This window comes from Nansenia antarctica, assembly GCF_963989245.1.
Source record: "Nansenia antarctica genome assembly, chromosome: 3".
In the NCBI taxonomy this organism is placed as follows: Eukaryota; Metazoa; Chordata; class Actinopteri; order Argentiniformes; family Microstomatidae; genus Nansenia; species Nansenia antarctica.
In genome coordinates, this window is record NC_137688.1 from 39,671,015 (window position 1) to 39,690,487 (window position 19,473).

The following is a 19,473-nucleotide window of genomic DNA, read 5'->3' on the forward strand; positions in this document are numbered from 1 at the left end:
GAACACCGAGGCCATCCATCATGTCCCGGAGCCCACCACAGCCGCTCAGGTGGCCTCCTTCCTAGGCATGACGGCGTACTACCTCCGTTTCCTGCCACAGTACTCGGCCACAACCACACCACTGCGGAACCTGTTGAAGCATGACGAGCCCTGGCTCTGGACGTCTGCCTGCTCAGACGCCGTACGCCTCCTGAAGGCCCAACTCACCTCGCCACCGGTCCTGGCGCATTTCGACCTGGCCAGCCCCACTCTTGTCACGTGCGACGCCTCTGCCACAGCCATTGGTGCTGTGATGTCCCAGCTGCAAGGGGGGGTGGAGAGACCGATCGCCTTCGCCTCCCGTGCTCTCAGCCCCACGGAACAGAAGTACTCGGTGGGGGAGCGGGAGGCCCTAGCATGCCTCTGGGCATGTGAGCGCTGGCACATGTACCTCTATGGACGTCTATTCACACTGAGGACAGACCACCAGGCCCTCATCACCCTCCTGGCCACGTCTGGCACCGGTCACAAGCCACTCCGCCTCCACCGCTGGGCCGACCGCCTGCAGCAGTACAACTATCGGCTACAGTTCACGCCAGGACGAGACAACGTGGTAGCCGACTTGCTATCACGCTCAATCCCCAGCCCACCCACAGCCCCAACCTTGACCCCCGGACTGGACCAGGCTGAGCATGACCTCGTCCAGCTCCTCCACACACCCCTTCAGGAGACGGTGTCGCTGAAAGAGCTCCGGGATGCCTCAGCCGATGACCCCACCCTCTCTACACTCTCAACCTACATCACGCAGGGGTGGCCGGCAAGAGTACCTGACGAGCTACTCACTTACTCCAGGATCAGGGAGGAGTTGTCGGTTTGGAATGACACCTGTGTCGCTCGCGGGTTCTGCACTGTGGTCCCAGGTGTCCTTCGGGCGCGTATCCTTGCTATGGCGCACGAGGGTCACCTGGGCATAGTCAGGCTCAAACAGCGCTGTCGTGATGTTGTGTGGTGGCCAGGCATCGACAGGGAACTCGAAACCCTGGTCAAGGATTGCACTGCCTGTCTCCTTAGTGGTAAGACCAGGGCTCCAGCTCCACCCCCGCCCATGCAGCCGTTGGACTGGCCATCTCAACCCTGGGAGCACCTGCAACTGGATATCTGCGGCGAGCTGCATGGGGTACCACATCACCAGCGTTTTCTCGTCGTGACCTACGACCAGTGGCGGACTGGCCACCGGGCAAGCCTGGCAAATGCCAGGAGGGCCGCGAGACTCTGGGCCGCTCAGAATGTATTATATAAAATATATATATATATATATTTGTAATTTTGTCTCTGGTGATTTTCATTGAAAATAACTAATTTCAGCAGACCGCGGCCCAAAACATTTTATATCGGCCGGGCCATCCACGCAGTTCTGCATCGCGGATGCCCAGGGCCCTAAACCAATAGGAGCAGAGCTCCCCTATGGGGCGGAGCTCAACGATGTAGAACTGGAGTATGTAAACCAATAGGAGCAGAGCTTTAGGTAGCAGGGTAAACCAATAGGAGCAGAGCTTTAGGTAGTGGGGTAAACCAATAGGAGCAGAGCTCCCCTATGGGGCGGAGCTCCACGATGTAGAACTGGAGCAGTGGAGGCTGGTGACTTCCAGAATTGAGGAGGCCAATTTTTTTTCCGCTTGCTCGCTTCACTCGCGATGGAATGTTCCCTGTTCTTCTTATCTGTCTTTGTTAAAAATTATTAATTTGTGTTTGGCGGTACTGAAGGGATTGGGACACTCTCAGGATGGTGGATGAAGCAGCTTTTATTGCCTGCACAATGGGTCATCAAATAAACAAAACAATTGGCATGAATCTCTGGTCCGCCTGCAGCAGCTATTGTCCCTTCTGCTCAGGCTCACAACATTCACCACAACATACTACATACAATCAATGACATGTCAAAAGCACTCAAACACTATGTCAATCAGACACACAACATACAATTCAGAACAATACTTCATCCATTTCTAATATTTATCCTGCAGAACAGCACTCATACACGCGTGTGGCGGAAAAAGGTACTACACGGAGGCCAGGCCTCCTGTGCCCACCCATTTTCAGTGATTTGGCCAATCACATATTGCCATGAAAAAAATTGCATTACATTGACTTCTATGAGAAACCACTTTCCGACAGGAGGCCTGGCCTCCGTGTAGTACCTTTTTCCGCCACACGCGTGTATGAGTAATAGAAACGGATAGGGATTCTGGCCTGTAGGTGCTTTACAATTGCAATATTGGGTTTTAGCCATGGAAAAGATTTATGCGCAAAACGGAAATAATATTAATAAATAATATTAATATAAAAACAATTAAAATATGTTTTTTGTTAAATAAAAAAAACAATAAAAAAAATATATTGCTTTTTTAAATCTCTCTCTTCTCTCAAATTATTGGGGAGGCCAGGCCTCCTCCACCTCTATGGAGGAGCCTCCACTGAACTGGAGTATATCTCCATAACTATCGTAGTCAGTTCTATATCGCCAGTGGACACGCACCTCATGTTATCATTCCGTTTATAACAGCAGTTAACGTTACACTGCTTTCATTTTCAGAATGGGGTAACTTGATGAGAGCGATGCAGTTAATGTGCAACAACTGGATGCAGGGAGCAAGTGTAGTTGGAAGTAGGAATGCACCGAAATTCGCATGTATTGGGCCGAAAATAGCACAAAAAAGTACATTTGATTGATTGATTGAAAAATGTATTAGAAGATTTGCAGGAGTAGGTACATGAAAGTACATATTACATACAAGGTCAACTAACAGGATAAAAACCCAAGAAAGCCACTGGCTTATTTCAATTGGGGTCCTTGATTCTCAATTCATCGTTACATGTAAGACAGACAAAAAATTCGGTGTGAAAAGGCTATTGAAAGAGATATTGACTGATGACTGCCTACTGATAATACATATAATTACAGCAAACATGTCGGTAGTTTGGCATCTGTCCTCTGACTTTTTATGTTAACAATCCGTGTTGCGTGTTGCGTTTGGAAATAGGGCTGTTGTGTCGCAAATGCCAGGGCTGTTTTTTGATCCCAGTCCGCCCCTGCCTACGACCTCCACTCTAAGTGGCCAGAGGTGACACCTGTGGGCTCGGTCACAGCAAAGGTGCTGATCGACATTCTCGACGCTCTGTTTGCACGTTGGGGCCTGCCCAAGAGGATCACGACTGACAACGGTCCTCAAATGATTTCCCATGAACTGTCCTCCTATCTAGTGGGTAAAGGGATCCACCACATCCGCACAGCGTTCTACAACCCTGCTGCGAACGGGGGGGTGGAACGGCTGAACCAAACACTGAAAAATGGCATCAGGGCCCACCTGGCACAAGGGTGCACGCTCACCACCAGCCTCCTCCAGACGCTGTTGCATTATCGGGCCACGCGACACGCCACTACAGGAGTCTCCCCAGCCTCCCTCATGCTGGGGCGGGAGCTCCAGCTGCCTCTCGATAGGCTCCGCCCTACACTAGCTCAGCCCCCGGTCCATCCAGTTCAAGCCACAGTCACCAAACACCAGCGCTTGATGAAGGATCGTTTCGACAGGGCCAGACGTGCTAGGCCACCTGTCATTGCTGTGTCGGACTGGGTCAGGATCCGACGACCTCATCGGGACAACAAACTCCAGTCGTTTTGGTCTGACCCTGTCCAGGTCAGCAAACAGCTTGGCCCGGCCTCGTTTAGGCTCGCCGACGGCACTCGCTGGCATGCTACCCGCCTGCGTAAGGTGCAGCCTCCCCCTGGCCCAGCGCTGGGTGTGGCCTCTTCCACAGTCTTGCCAGCCGCACGGTTGGATGAAGCAGCAACCCCGGCCTACCAGGCTCAGCCCCAAGGCGTGGAGCCGCCACCAGTGGCTGTGGCTGCACCAGAGCCACGTTTGGTTCGAGCATGCAACAGGCCCGATCACTTGCGTGACTACATGACTGAATATCACACCTAGGTTGTGTGAGGGGGGGGGAAATGTTACGTCTGTAGTTTTACGACAGTTTGGACTTTACTACAGTGCCGTGTTACGTTATGTGTTAGGACGACTTACGTTAGTTGAGTAACACGATGTTGAATAAATGGAGTACACGCTCCGACTTGAAGCTCTGAGTTCAGTCTCCGTTATTGAACATATCAGTTCCTTGGGTTTCCACCAAATTGGGTAAATCCGCTTTTAGTTGTGGTGCACATCACCGCTGGAACAATCAACAAAACACATTACAGTTGGTTGTTCTGTTGCCACTCTGGCATTTTAAGGTGAGGACGTCTCTGGGGAAGGATGTGATTGTTTCTCTTGATAACACAGAATATTGTGTATATGATGTATTGATTTGATTGATTGATTAGGGTTAGAGATAGTGTTTATTGTATTGATTTCAGGAGAGAAAGAGTTGCACTTTCTGTTTAGCCCAATAGTGACAACCGAAGTGAGGAGTATGAAAAGTATTGTGACTCTTGTCATCCTTGATTCCTCCTGCACAAGGTGTTATACTGTATATCATACTGGATCTAATTAGGCTGAATTATCTTGGTGAGGGGGACCCACCAAGATAGTGATGAATGAGAGATTTTAGAATAACTAAATAAATAAATAGAATAATTGCTTTGGCTAAACCTTTTTTCTAAACATCTCATAGGTACTGGTACAGACATTGCCATTTCTTTAGATATGTTAATTACAAGTAAAAAGAGCAACAGCAATAGAAAGCAGACAGTATGGCACTGTTCTGTAGCCTATTGTACGTTGTGGAGTGAATCAATTGTTGGAATGTGGTCATTTTTGCACCCCTCCCCCCCTTGAGACAACACACACATCGCACATGAGCACACTCCCATCAGAGAACAGAGCTCTGTGCTCTGACGTAGGTGTGGTAAGAGCAAGGACACTAATGGGCATAATAATTGTTCTGAAGGCCCAGAGTAAGAATGGGAATTAGTTAAAATAGGAGTCAGTTATATTTATTATTATTAGTAGTTCACCCCACTCCCACCCCTTCAGGTTCCCAAGTTTGTTATTTTCTATATTAATGCCACTCGTTTGAGTGCTGTGTGTATTCTGCTGTAAGACGTTGCCGTTTTTGTGTTACTGGGTAATTGTGCGAGTTTTGGTGAACTAGAATGTTAGACGCAAGTAATGTTTTGTTCACCCAACGGTGCGATTTGGTTGGTGGTTTTGTAACGGAGAAGAGGGTTGCCTTTCGGGACTCGTGAGTGGCTGGGATACTCAATATATATATATATATATATATATATATATATATATATATATAATCTAAATCATAAACCTCTAGTAACCGAAGTTAAAGGTTGCTGTTGTGTGGATATTTTTTGGAGTAAACAACGAACTAGTACCGTGGGATGCGGCTAGCGAACGACGCTAGCCATCTCCACCCCAATTCATCGTGAGTCTGACGTGCCCGTTCCAGTCCTGAGTCGGGATATTCAGAAGACGATCCACCTGTCTACTAGCTACCTCTACGAAGTTTCCACTGAACTTTCCACCTCCCCCTTCATCCATCACCATCACCACGCGTGCTACAACCCGGGCTACTGGTACCATTAGATAGGCTAGATATATCAATGTTATATGTATGTGCATTTGTGTATGTTATCTGTATATATTAAATGTTGTAATTGTTCCATATTTGATACCTGTCTCCCCCCCCCTCAGTTATTTAGTCGGTGTCCACCATTTGAATTCAATTTAGTCTATTTTAGAGTGTTAGTGTTAAATTAGTGCCACTAAGGTAATAATAGTCCACGGGTGTGTATCCCCCCGATACAATTGGTCCTTCGAGCCGGATAAACTAGTGCCAACATGGCAAGCGGTGGACACTCGCCAGATAATTCCCCCTACCTACAGCGCCAACCCCCTTCCCATCGAGAAGACTACGTTCTAGATTTACCTCCCAGCCTTGATATAGGGACTGATAGTCAAAGCCTACCCGACAATAATCAAGTGTTAGCCCTGCCCCCACCTATACACAGTAGTGTAGAGAACCTAGCTAGACTAGACACTACTAGCTCAGTGCACGTTAGGAGACTGACAGAGCCCTACTGGGCCGAACTGGTTGAAAGTCACAGCCCCGATGAGAGACTCGGAGCGCACCAGGAGACGGGGAGATCGCCCAGTCCGGGCAGCCCCGCATCGCTGACACCGACAACATCCTCGAGGGGATCTGTCAGGGTGCTAGAGATGCTAGCAACCTCGATAGCCGCTGCAGCCCAGAGAGAGGCGGGACAGAGACTTGAAAGGATGGAAAGAGAACGCCTCCAAGCCGAGAGGGAGAAGGTTGAGCGTCAAGATCGGATGGAGGGAGAACGCCTCCAAGCCGAGAGGGAGAGGGCCGAGCGTCAAGAACGGCTGGAGAGAGAACGCCTCCAGGCAAAAAGGGATTACCTGCAACTACAGGCGATGACCCAGGCTTTCCAGAACCTGACCCCCCAGACCTCCCGGAGGTCATCATGCCGAGGGTCTAAGGCACCCTCTCCGGACCGAGGGGGCAGGACAGAAACCAGCCTCAAAGAAGAGCCTCTCAACGTTGCAGAACGGCTGGCCGACCGACTGCAGGGACTGACTGAAGATGAGGGAAGTCAGGTGACCCCCGGCGCCATCACGTCCCCATCGAGACGACCAAGGACAATTCCTATCCCACCTACGACGCGTTACACCGTGACCCCCCATCGTCACACAGCCGGGAGTTCAGGAGCGAAACGCCCCCTCCCCCGACGGTCAGTTGGCCTCCAGGCCTACCAGTTCAGGTTAGACACAAGCCTACCTACCTGAACCCACCCCCCCCGGGACCAAGAAGTCCACCTTCGGTGCCTCCCACCTATGCGCCCAAAATCACTGTCATACATAGGGCCCTACCTAGGCAAGCCATCGTTCCCGGACTTCACGAGAGAGGACCGGGCCCAGTACACAGAGTTGCGCATGTGCTTTGAGACCCTGATGCTTGGAGTGGAGGATGAGAGGTACAAGTATGCCCTCCTCCTCAAACACCTGAAGGTCGCCCGAGCGCACTCCATCGCGCTAGCATATGCGCACTCTCCCACACCGTACTCTGATGCCCTTGCGGCTCTCGACCGCCACTACGGCCGGACTTGGGACTACGTCATCCAGGAGATTCGAGAGATAGAACACCTCCCCCCAGCTAGGGACGATCGGGCCCTAGACGACCTAGCAGTCAAGGTGCAATCCCTAGTTGGGATGCTCCAATCCCAGCAGGAGCAGGGGAGATACGAACTCTATGTAAACTCAAACGTGGAACGGATCCTGGATAAACTCCCCAAGTTCCGACAAGAACGATTCCGGCGGCAGCGGAGTCACCATGATACGTCCGCGCCTGAACAGACCCTGCTAGACCTGTCCAACTTCCTAGCCAGAGAAGTCAGCAGCTTGAAGATCGACGCCCTCTCACGGGGCGGCCCGACCCCCAAGGATGGACTAAAGAATGCCAGAGGTCAAAGGCAGCCTATTACGGTGATGCACCAGACAGAGGGGACGGATCATGACAAGGGTCAGCCGCCCCCCAAGAAGAAGAGCTTTGACCAGACTAAGGGTAAGGTGAAGCCCTTCTGCCCCCACTGTGACGGAGAACACTGGTTATCCCAGTGCGAGCCATTCAAGAAGCTGACCCCTATCGACCTAGAGGAGTGGAGCCAACCGCCGCTGCTTCCGGTGTGCACGCCGCCATAAAGCAGCAGACTGCACTCTCAGGAAGAAGTGCCGTAATGTGAAGGTCAGCATCTCGAGGTCCTCCACGACTACAACCGGAAGAACTCCACTCCGCGGACCGAGTCAAAGGCCGACGTCCTTTACATCGATCCAGCTAAGAGCGAGAGTTCCAGAGTACTGCTGAAGGTCGTTCGGGTACTTTTGCATTACAATGACCAAGGACTCGACACCCACGCAGTACTGGATGATGGATCAGAGAGGACGCTCCTACTCGCCTCAGCAGCGGCTCAGTTGAACCTGCGAGGACCCAAAGAGAAGATGACCCTCTGTACCATCCGTCGTGACCTGAAAACCATCACAGGAGAAAGAGTCTCATTCACGATTTCATCGGCTGACCGACCTGACCAGCGATACACTATCAATAAAGCTTTCACCAGCCACAATATTGGCCTGTCTCGTTACGATTACCCCATCCAACAGTTGAGGGAAAAGTACGAACACCTGCGCCATCTACCCATACCGCCCATCAACGGAGTCACCCCGACCCTCCTCATTGGATCCGACCACGCAGACCTCATAGTCCCTACACGTGCGGTCTACCTCGGACCCAGAGGATGCCCAGCTGCGATTAAGACCCGTCTGGGGTGGACCCTCCAGGGTCCCATCTCCGTGCCCCCTGGTCGGTCTACATCAACCCGATGCATGTACACAAAAGTGGACCACACAGACTCCACCCTCCTGCAGCACGTCGAACGGTTGTGGAAACTGGACGACCTCCCGTTTAAGAACGAGAGACAGATGGTCCAATCCAAGGAAGACAAGTTTGCAGTAGCCCTCCTCGAGCAGAAGACCACGAGGATCGAGGTCAAAGGAGTGCCAAGATACGTGACCCCCCTCCTACGGCGAGAAGGCATGCCGACTCTACGTGTGCCCAAAGAAGTCACGGGTACCTGCGGAGCACAGAGCGGCGCCTAGCCAAGGATTCCAAACAAGCAGAAATCTACCGAGCTGAGATGGAAAAACTGGTGTTGGCCGGTTACGTGAGGAAGATCGGTGACCAGGAAGCCGAACGGATCGAGGAGTCCTGGTACGTACCGCACCACAAAGTTTCACACAACGGAAAGGACCGCTTAGTCTTTAACTGCAGCTTTCAGGTAGGGCAGCAGAACCTGAACAGCTTACTCCTTCCTGGTCCCACACATGGACCCTCCCTCCTTGGAGATCCGCTTTCGGCAGGACAAGGTCGCCATCAGCGGACACATAAAAGGGATGTTTCTACAAGTCTGGCTGATGGAGGAAGATAAACCCCTCTTGAGGTTTCTATGGAGAGAGAAACCCGACGACGAACATCCCTCCATCTACCAGTGGGAGGTACTTCCCTTCGGCACCACCTGTAGTCCGTGCTGCGCCACATTCGCGCTCCAGAAGCACGTCGCCGAAGACCCCGACGCCGGAGAGGATGTCCGTCACAGTGTTGAGCGGTGTTTCTATGTGGACAACTGTCTACAGAGCGTCGCTACTCCTGAAGAAGCGGAGAGCATTCTAATGAAGCTGCGGACCTCGCTGGCAAAGGGCGGGTTCGACCTCCGACAGTGGGCCAGCAGTGACCCCTGAGTCCTCCGTCGCCTCCCCCCAGAGGCCAAAGCCGCGAGCAGTGAAACATGGATGGCGCAGACACCAAGCGAAGCTCAAGAGATGACACTGGGTCTAGTCTGGCGCTTCAAGACCGACTCTCTGCATTACCGACACACACAGCCGGGACCAAGACACATAACCCGGAGGAGTGTCTACAGTACCCTGGCCAGCCAGTACGATCCCCTAGGCTACATCCTCCCATACACCACCCGGGCAAAAATGCTGGTGAGAGAGCTGTGGGCCAAAGAACAGGGCTGGGACGACCCCATCCCGGAGCATCTCGCTGACCAATGGAGAGAGTGGGAAGAAGAACTCCCCCTGCTCTGCGAGATCGCCATCCCCCGGAGTTACTTCACTTCGATGGTCGAGACCAGTGAGATTGACCTGCACGTCTTCAGTGACGCTTCGGAGACCGCTTACGGGTCAGTGGCTTATCTTCGGGCAAAGGACAAGGGAGGAGAGGTCCACGTCGCATCATCCTAGCCCGATCCAGGGTAGCCCCACGAGATCAGCAGTCGATCCCGCGCCTGGAGCTCTGCGCAGCTCTGGTTGGCGCACAGTTAGCTAAGTTGGTGAAGGAAGAACTCACCTTACCTGTGCGTGATACCGTCTTGTGGTCGGACTCTACGACCGTTATCACCTGGCTCCAGTCCCAATCCTGCAGGTACAAGGTGTTTGTAGGAGTCCGAGTATCGGAGATCCAGGAACTGGTAGGAGCGGAGTGCTGGAGGTACATAGACATCGGACAAAACCCTGCAGATGTTATCACTAGAGGGACGTCCCTTGCCAGTCTTGTCCTCCCTAACTCTTACAACAACGGACCAGAGTTCCTCCAGCTACCAGAGGAGGAGTGGCCCACCCAACCATCCCTGATGGAGAGTCAGGATGAGTCGGAGATCAAGAAGTCCCTCTTCTGCGGGCTGAGTCAAGATCAGGCCCCGGAGGGCCCCGACATGGATGACTGCCTGACATTGGTGAGCCTCCAGAAGAAAACGTTCCTCTGGCACCACCTGGAGTTCCCCACTACTACCGACCTCAGTGCAGCTGACGTGACTCTGTGCCTTCTTGTTTAAGTTAACTAATTAGCACACTAATTAGGGGGCGGCTGTTCTGAAGGCCCAGAGTAAGAATGGGAATTAGTTAAAATAGGAGTCAGTTATATTTATTATTAGTAGTAGTTCACCCCACTCCCACCCCTTCAGGTTCCCAAGTTTGTTATTTTCTATATTAATGCCACTCGTTTGAGTGCTGTGTGTATTCTGCTGTAAGACGTTGCCGTTTTTGTGTTACTGGGTAATTGTGCGAGTTTTGGTGAACTAGAATGTTAGACGCAAGTAATGTTTTGTTCTCCCAACGGTGCGAGTTGGTTGGTGGTTTTGTAACGGAGAAGAGGGTTGCCTTTCGGGACTCGTGAGTGGCTGGGATACTCAATATATATAATCTAAATCATAAACCTCTAGTAACCGAAGTTAAAGGTTGCTGTTGTGTGGATATTTTTGGAGTAAACAACGAACTAGTACCGTGGGATGCGGCTAGCGAACGACGCTAGCCATCTCCACCCCAATTCATCGTGAGTCTGACGTGCCCGTCCAGTCCTGAGTCGGGATATTCAGAAGACGATCCACCTGTCTACTAGCTACCTCTACAAAGTTTCCACTGAACTTTCCACCTCCCCCTTCATCCATCACCATCACCACGCGTGCTACAACCCGGGCTACTGGTACCATTAGATAGGCTAGATATATCAATGTTATATTTATATGTGCATTTGTGTATGTTATCTGTATATTAAATGTTGTCATTGTTCCATATTTGATACCTGTCTCCCCCCCTCAGTTATTTAGTCGGTGTCCACCATTTGAATCCAATTTAGTCTATTTTAGAGTGTTAGTGTTAAATTAGTGCCACTAAGGTAATAATAGTCCACGGGTGTGTATCCCCCCGATACAATAATAGTATAATATTGTTATACTATATTGCTGAACTCAGAATCCTGGCGGTTGATTTATACTCACTGTAATACATGGCACTGTCTACAGGGTCACCAACACGGTGCCCGCGGGCACCAGGTCGCCCCCAAAGACCACTTGAGTCGCCCGCAGGCCTGTTCTAAAAATAGCACAACTGACTAGTGAGCTGCGTCTAAAATGTATATATTATTTATTCTATAATATATATTTTATTCTGTTGCTTTTCTTTTTTAATCACACTTGCATTCATATAGATTTAAAAATGATAATATCTTAAAAATATGTTTATTATACATACGTTTAGATAGGTTTAGGTGAACTCTGACCTACTCTAGTTCTAACATCAGTATTGTGCACGTGACAAGTGGAGAGTAAGTTGGCGGGCGTAGCGAAGATGGGCGCTTAATGCAGTTTATTACCCCAAAAACATGGCAGAAAAAAAGAAAGAAAACGTATCACTTTCACATCGAATGGGAGGAGTTCTTTTTTACGACTGTGAAAGAAACCTGCGTGTGTCTCATTTGCGGGGCGACTGTGGCCACGGCAAAGCGGCACAATGTGGAGAGACACTTCACTACCTGTCACAAAAGCTACCATGCTAACTACCCACCAGGGAGCGCACTACGGGCAGAAAAAGCCCGCGAGCTAAAGGCAGCTTTGTGTAAGCAACAGTCTTTTTTCACGAGGCCGGCGAAAAAGTCACAAAAAGCAACCGAAGCCTCGTTTAGAGCTACACATTTTCTGATCAAGAAGAAGAAGGCATTTTCAGACAGAGAAGTTGTCAAAGAAGCGATGCTTATAATTGCTAACACTGTAGCGGTGACTACAGACGGGGCTCCTGCTATCATCGGCCGACATACAGGTTTCATCGCTCACTGTAAAGGTGACCCAGACTTCCCAAAATGTCGGCATTACCACTGCATTATTCACCAGCAGGCGTTATGTGCAAAAGTGATCGGCTTTGGGCACGTGATGACTCCCGTTGTGAAAATCATAAACAACATCCGCTCCAAAGCAAAACAGCACAGGATTTTCAAGGTGCTATTGGAGGAGATGTCAGCTGAATATGGTGACCTGCTGCTACACACAGAAATCCGATGGCTCAGCAGAGGACGAGTTTTACTTCGTTTTTTGTCACTTTTGGGTGAAATCAAAGAGTTCATGCAGTCCAAAGGCGAAGATGTCTCACTGCTAGAGGACACAGAGTGGACACTTGACCTTGCATTTTTGACGGACATTACTGGGAAACTAAACAACTTGAACTGCGAGCTGCAAGGCAAAAGTAAGACTGTTGTTGATATGATGAATGCATTTAAAGCCAAGATGAACATTTTTTCTGTGGATATACAGAGAAAAAAGGTGCTGCACTTTCCCTCTGTGCAGTTGGTGCTGAAAGACAATGCATCTGAGACATTTGACAAAGTTGCAGAAAAGTACTGTGAAGTCATAAACAGACTTGGGCAAGAGTTTGAGAATAGGTTTTGTGACCTTCATCAGCTTGAGCCATGTGTGTCATTCATTTCCAATCCTTTCATGAATGTGGACACAACATGCTGTGCTGAGAAACTAAGTGCAACGTTCAACTTGGATGCTGGACAGGTGGAGATTGAAATCATAACATTGCAAAATGACCTCCACCTCAAAGCCTACCAGGCTGCACCAAACTTTTGGTGCCTTGTTGATACAGAGAAGTACAGTGGTGTATGCACAGCAGCTATGAAGGTTGCCAGCCTGTTTGGTTCAACCTATCTCTGTGAATCAGAGTTTTCTGACATGAACTTCATCAAGAACAAACACAGAACACGCCTCACTGACGCACATCTGAAAGACTCACTCACAGTTGCAGTGTCAAGTTACACACCAGATTACAATATACTGGTGAACAGCATGCAATGCCAGTCTTCCCACTAACAAAGAAACAGATACCAGATGTTGTCAGTGGCAACATGGCAGTGCCATGGCAAAGTTGAATTAAAATATTGAAGAATTGTGTTCAATTTAAAAGTGTGTTCATGACATGTAACAGTTATAATTTGTTAAAAATGCAGCAGATTTGGTCATTAGTTCAAAATGTGACAAGATGTATTTTAAAATATGTAAGTTGATTTTTCTTTAACATTACATAATTGATAACTTTTTGAAACATGGTGCAACATAGTAACATGATTTCTTAAAAGGGTTTGTCAGTGGCTAGTGAAAATGGGTAATTTTTCCTATGAAATGTAGTGATGTTTTCTTAAAAGTGTTTGTCAGTGGCTATTGAAAATGGGTAATTTTTCGTATGAAATGTAGTGATGTTTTCTTAAAAGGGTTTGTCAGAGGCTAGTGAAAATGGGAAATTTTTCCTATGAAATGTAGTGATGTAAGTGATCATCTGAAAATGTAACAATTACTGAGATTAATAGAGATAAAGTGCTGAATATTGATATCTGTTTCCCACCTTGTTGTCATTTTTGAGAATTATTGTGAGAAATCATTAACGTGATCAGTGTCTTCACATAGATGAGTATCATTGATCATTATTAATAATATATAACTAAAGGCAAACTGAGCAAATTTGTTATTTCAGAAGAGCGTATCAAACTGGGAGCCCTTTGTATGACTCAGTACCGATGAAGTAGCTCTCAGTTTAAAAAAGGTTGGTGACCCCTGGTACATTATCATGTCTTTTGCACTGCTCTGGTTAGGTGCAAAACTACATTTAGTTGTCCCAGTACTTGTACTCAATAATGAAAGTGCAATAATGTGCAATGAAAATAAAGTTGAATCTAATCTAATCTAATAACAGTATCAGCAAGGGAAATAAGCAAACCAAAAAAAAGAACAGATTATATGGAAACATGATACTCGATTTAATCCTCCATGTTCTTGAAAACATTAGGACTACAGTACACTTTAATCGTGTCTCTGTTGTTACCATACAGTATGTAACCCGAGATGCTAAACTCAAACTGGGGTTAATATACCCCAGATGTGCTCGCTTCGGTGCATTGCTAGGTAACATTAGCTATTTGGGTGACTGTCACGTGTTTTGGGGGATGCAGGTTTGAGACTTGTGTGAGCTTGGAGTGTGAAGACGCAATACTGTATGCGGCAGCATGACGCTTATTACACATACGCAAAACAAACAAAACAAAAAAGATGACAGATTACATGACACATAGCCTAATGGAATTAATTAGAAAGGAAAACAAATGTATTCATTCAACATCCCCAAGCATGAAAATTAGGCAACATCATAATGTCTGAAACACTGATCAACTATGAGGGGGAGCCTACCCTTTTGTAGTTCTTCAAGTTTCAGGTTTTATTGTTACGTCACATTGCACAATGGTGTAAGAGAGTAACATTCTTCGGCTTTGGCAGTACAAAGACAGATAAGACAAATAATGTGTCTTATCTGTAATAATGTGATAAGAGCCAGAGTTTTATCATTGGCTCTGGTCAGACCACAGCCACACCCTAAGCCAGTGATGATGACATCATATGCCTGCGGAGATGATGTCATAGGCTGGTAGTTGCAGTGAGAAATTATGACAACCCATGCATAAAAATAAAACAAAAAATGAAACCTCAATGACATACTGTAGACATAAAATCTGTAATTAAACTAATATATGTTAATAATATGGTAATAACATGCCAAAGGCATGTAGTGAACTATTGTAATATACTGTTCATGCTCCACATTTCCAGTCAGTGGAGAACGATGATGCAGTGTGTGTGTTTGTGTGGACGTAAGTAAACACAGGCACAAACTCCTCCAGTTCTTCGCCTCACCAGATTAATATCAGTGCAGGACAAAGGAGCTCTCTGTGCCCTGCAGGACAAACTCCCAGGACAATGACTCCACTGTCTGACAAGACTACAGCCAACTCAAAGCAGATCTCCCAGTTCTTAAATTACAAGGAATTTAATCCTCCAATTGTATTTGTTCTTTCTGTGATAAGAGTGGTGATACTGACGATGTTGAGGATGTGCCGAAAGCTTTTAAAAGTGTTTTTTTCTCAGTCATGCTATCTCTACAGATTCTGAATGTAATCGCTGAGATCGTAGTGATCATATAGAGTGAAAACATTAGGACACCCCATGAAATATTTAGTTATTTTTTAATCAATATTTGATCTTCTTTCAAATAATATCTATAGATAAAGGTAATGTAATTGAACCAGAAATGTAACCTTGTTATCATTTATTTAACAAAAATTTACAATTCATACTGAGGAAAAGGGTAGGACACCCTTTGCCCTAATAAACAAAAGAAAAGTTTGGAAATTTGTGTTTGGTCGATTATTTCTCTGTTGTTACAATGCTAATTGGCATTGGATTTTATGTCGTTGTAAAGCCTGTTTATTTACCTTCACAATGATGTCCAACTTGTAAGGATCATGCATTTGTGGGATGAGCAGCTCAGCTGATTATGTGGGTAGCGCCCAAGTCAAATTTGCCAAAATTCTCTGCCAATGCTAAACAGTGTATTCTCCTGTTGGTATTCACTCTTGATGGGGTTTTTTCAACAATATATTTAGCGAGTTTTTTGAAAAAGATAAAACAAATCTTGAATATATATACAGTAAAGGCCAAACGTTTGGACACACCTTCTCATTCAATGTGTTTCCTTTATTTTCATGACTATTTACATTGTAGATTCTCACTGAAGGCATCACAACTATGAATGAACACATGTGGAATGATGTACTTAACAAAAAAGTGTGAAATAACTCTAAATATGTCTTATATTTTAGATTCCTCAAAGTAGCCACCCTTTGCTTTTTTGTTGTTAATAAAATAAAATAAATTTGTTGTTAATAAAATATATAATAATAATACTAAATATATATATATATATATATATATAATAACATATTAGTATTAACACATATTATATTTAATATTATTATTATATATTTTATTAACAACAAAAAAGCAAAGGGTGGCTACTTTGAGGAATCTAAAATATAAGACATATTTAGAGTTATTTCACACTTTATTGTTAAATACATAATTCCTATGTGTTCATTCATAGTTTTGATGCCTTCAGTGAGAATCTACAATGTACCAAATAGTCATGAAAATAAAGGAAACGCATTGAATGAGAAGGTGTGTCCAAACTTTTGGCCTGTACTGTATGTATACAAGCAAATAACTCACCAGAATTGCCATACACATGTATATATAGTACGTACATTGACTATATTATCCATCCCTTAAGTCATATCCTTTCTTTATCCCTACAAACTGGCATCGTCCCTCAGGAATTCAAAATCGCCAAAGTTATACCAATCTATAAATCAGGCGACTCAAAGGACTTCGGCAACTACCTTCCTATATCTGTTCTGCCCTGTTTCTCAAAAATCCTGGAGAAACTGGTCTACACAAGAATCTCTAAGCACCTAACAGTGAACAACATCCTGTACAACCATCAGTATGGATTCCGTAAGAAATACTCCACTGAGCATGCACTACTGCAACTTGTCAACAATATTTCTACAGCACTGGATGATAAAAAAAGTTGCTCTTGGTGTCTTTCTAGACTTAAGCAAAGCCTTTGATACTGTTAACCACAACATTCTTATCTCCAAGCTTAATAGATATGGAGTGCAAGGTATTGCTCTTAAATGGTTTATCAACTATCTGGATAACAGAGAACAATTTGTTTCCTCCAACGGCTGCTCATCGAAGAAATCAAGGATTCTTTGGGGTTCCACAAGCTTCCATCTTGGGCCCGTTACTATTCTTACTTTACATCAATGACTTGTCTATGTCTTGCAAAAACCTTCTCCCCTTATTATTCGCTGACGATACCAACCTTATAACTGTACATGAAGACTTCAACTATTTGATTGAATGTGTAAATGAAGAATTATCAATTGCCTTTAACTGGTTCCAACTGAATAAGTTAACCCTCAATGTAAAAAAATGTAATTGCATGATCTTTTGCAACAAAAATAAGTGCTACTCCAAAGATGACGCTAAAATATCAATCAATGGAACCATCATTATTCAAGTTCAACATACTAAATTCCTAGGTGTCATTGTTGACGAAGGTTTAAACTGGAATAATCGATCATGTGTGCAAGAGATCCATGAAGATGCTTGGTATAATGAGAAGGGTCTGCCCCCTGATCCACTCCTCTGCTCACTTAACTTTGTACTATAGCTTCTTATTTTCCTACATCAACTACTGTAATATAGTCTGGGCTGCTATATTATCCTTCATACCTCAACAAATTACTTGTTATCCAGAAGAGGTTCCTAAGGATGATCTCTCACTCTAACAGATTCGAACCATCTGCACCACTATTTAGGAAATATTCATTATTACCCATCAATAAACTGAATATGTTTCAAACATGCTTATTCATACACAAATTCATCAACAACAAGCAAGATCTTCCTTCTACTTTCCATAGTTTCTTTATTTTTTCATCAGACATCCACTCTTATCCAACAAGATTCAATAATGACCTCCACTTACCTTTCTGTCGAACTTCTAGCCACCAATTCAACATTTGTTATAGAGGTCCGAGAATCTGGAACACCTTGAGCTCGCCACTGAGATCAACACCTCGATCGGCTTTCAGAAAGCAACTGAAAAAATATCTAATCTCGTTATGAGCTGTTTATTTTATATTGTAGTGCTTTTCCCGTTGAAAGGTAGGCAAGACGGAAATCTATGTTTATTTTTTTACTAATCTTATTATCCTTGTATCTATTTTCAGTTTTTTTTTTTTTTCTTTTGTCTTGTGTGTTTGTATGTGCTATCCTACCTTTCTGCCCGATGGATATGATTTTGTTTGTGGTTTCTTTTCTCCTATTGACGTGCAGTAAGTCAGATGTTTATTTGAACCATTGATATTGACGGGAGTGGAACTATGTACAAGCCTTCTGGGCTTCGTTCCCTCCTGGCACAATTTCTTGTGTGCTAAATAAATAAACTAAACTAAACTACATTGATGGAGAGGCAATCATATAACTGAGCTCATATATACACATACAAAATAAAAGGAAGAGAAACAATTTAAATATTAATACAATTTAAAAAAAGAAACAAAACATGAAAACGGAGAAAAAACTAAAGAAAAGGGTACATTGCAACAGATACATTCATTATATCCAACTCCTACTCTACTCCTGGTCAATTCACAACAACTGCTCAAATGACTTATTACAGAGTTTACATTTGTTCACGGCACGCCCACATTCGTCCATCCAGGGTGATAAGTCCTTGTCCTCTTGTTTTGAGCTCCAGGTGCTGCCAATCAGGTGCCTGAATGGTTGTAGATGCGGATGAATCTGGGAAGGCATTTTAAAATATCTCCAAACAATTATAAATCAGCCATTCCACTGTCTGGAAAATAATGTATTATCTACCATCAAAAAGAGACTGTTGTATCCCTTTCTGTGGAAAAAAACAGAGAATGCCTAGACAAAGACCAGGACTGGAACAATGTGCTTTGGACAGATGAATTCAAAGTTGAATTATTTGGGCACAGTAACAGAAGACATGTTTGACGCAAACTCAAGACAGCATTTTAGCACAAGAACCTCATACCAACTGTGAAGCATGGGGGTGGAAATGTCATGATTTGGGGCTGCTTTGCTGCAGCAGACTGGTACTGTGCCCAAATAATTCAACTTTGAATTCATCTGTCCAAAGCACATTGTTCCAGTCCTGGTCTTTGTCTAGGCGTTCTCTGGTCTTGCCCTGATTATCACTCAGCCACAGATGTCAGACAGGGTCCTTTGGATGATGCAATAGTCTCTTGATTTCTAAATAAAAGTCATTTGAGAAGCACACAAATTCCTAAATTATCACAATAGCTTCAAAACTATTAGAATGTATACTAGATTTTCCTCAATATTTGAGTATGCCATGACTGGACACTACTGGGGTACTAAATCCCCAAAATGCATTGCGCGTCTCTTCAGCCTCTTCAAACTGCGTCATAGAAACTCATCATACAGCTGTTGTTTACATTGTCCGATTCGGTTGTTAAGTCTGACGTCAAACGTGACGTTTTGCAATTTCCGGGTCCAAACCAGAAATTCCCTGCACCAGTGTACTACAGCGGTAGAATGACAGTTCAATCGTTTTTTAGACTCGGATCTATTCATACAACAAGGGACACAGCACTTTCCCGTTTTCCCCATCTTGTCAGGGTCTTTGAGCCTCGGAAAAG

At 45.6% G+C, this 19,473-nt stretch overlaps 1 protein-coding gene across 1 annotated transcript in view; it reads left to right on the forward strand.

Moving 5' to 3' along the window:
- Positions 1-9,380: 9,380 nt before the first annotated feature.
- ncam1b (neural cell adhesion molecule 1b) overlaps positions 9,381-19,473 on the forward strand; it is a gene marked incomplete at both ends in the record, with an annotated part of 92,054 nt that continues 81,961 nt past the window's right edge. The window contains 3 exons of the mRNA XM_080527254.1: positions 9,381-9,742; positions 9,985-10,369; positions 16,546-16,726. Coding sequence (XP_080383380.1) covers positions 9,381-9,742; positions 9,985-10,369; positions 16,546-16,726 — 928 coding nt within the window. The remainder of the gene's footprint in view (positions 9,743-9,984; positions 10,370-16,545; positions 16,727-19,473) is intronic.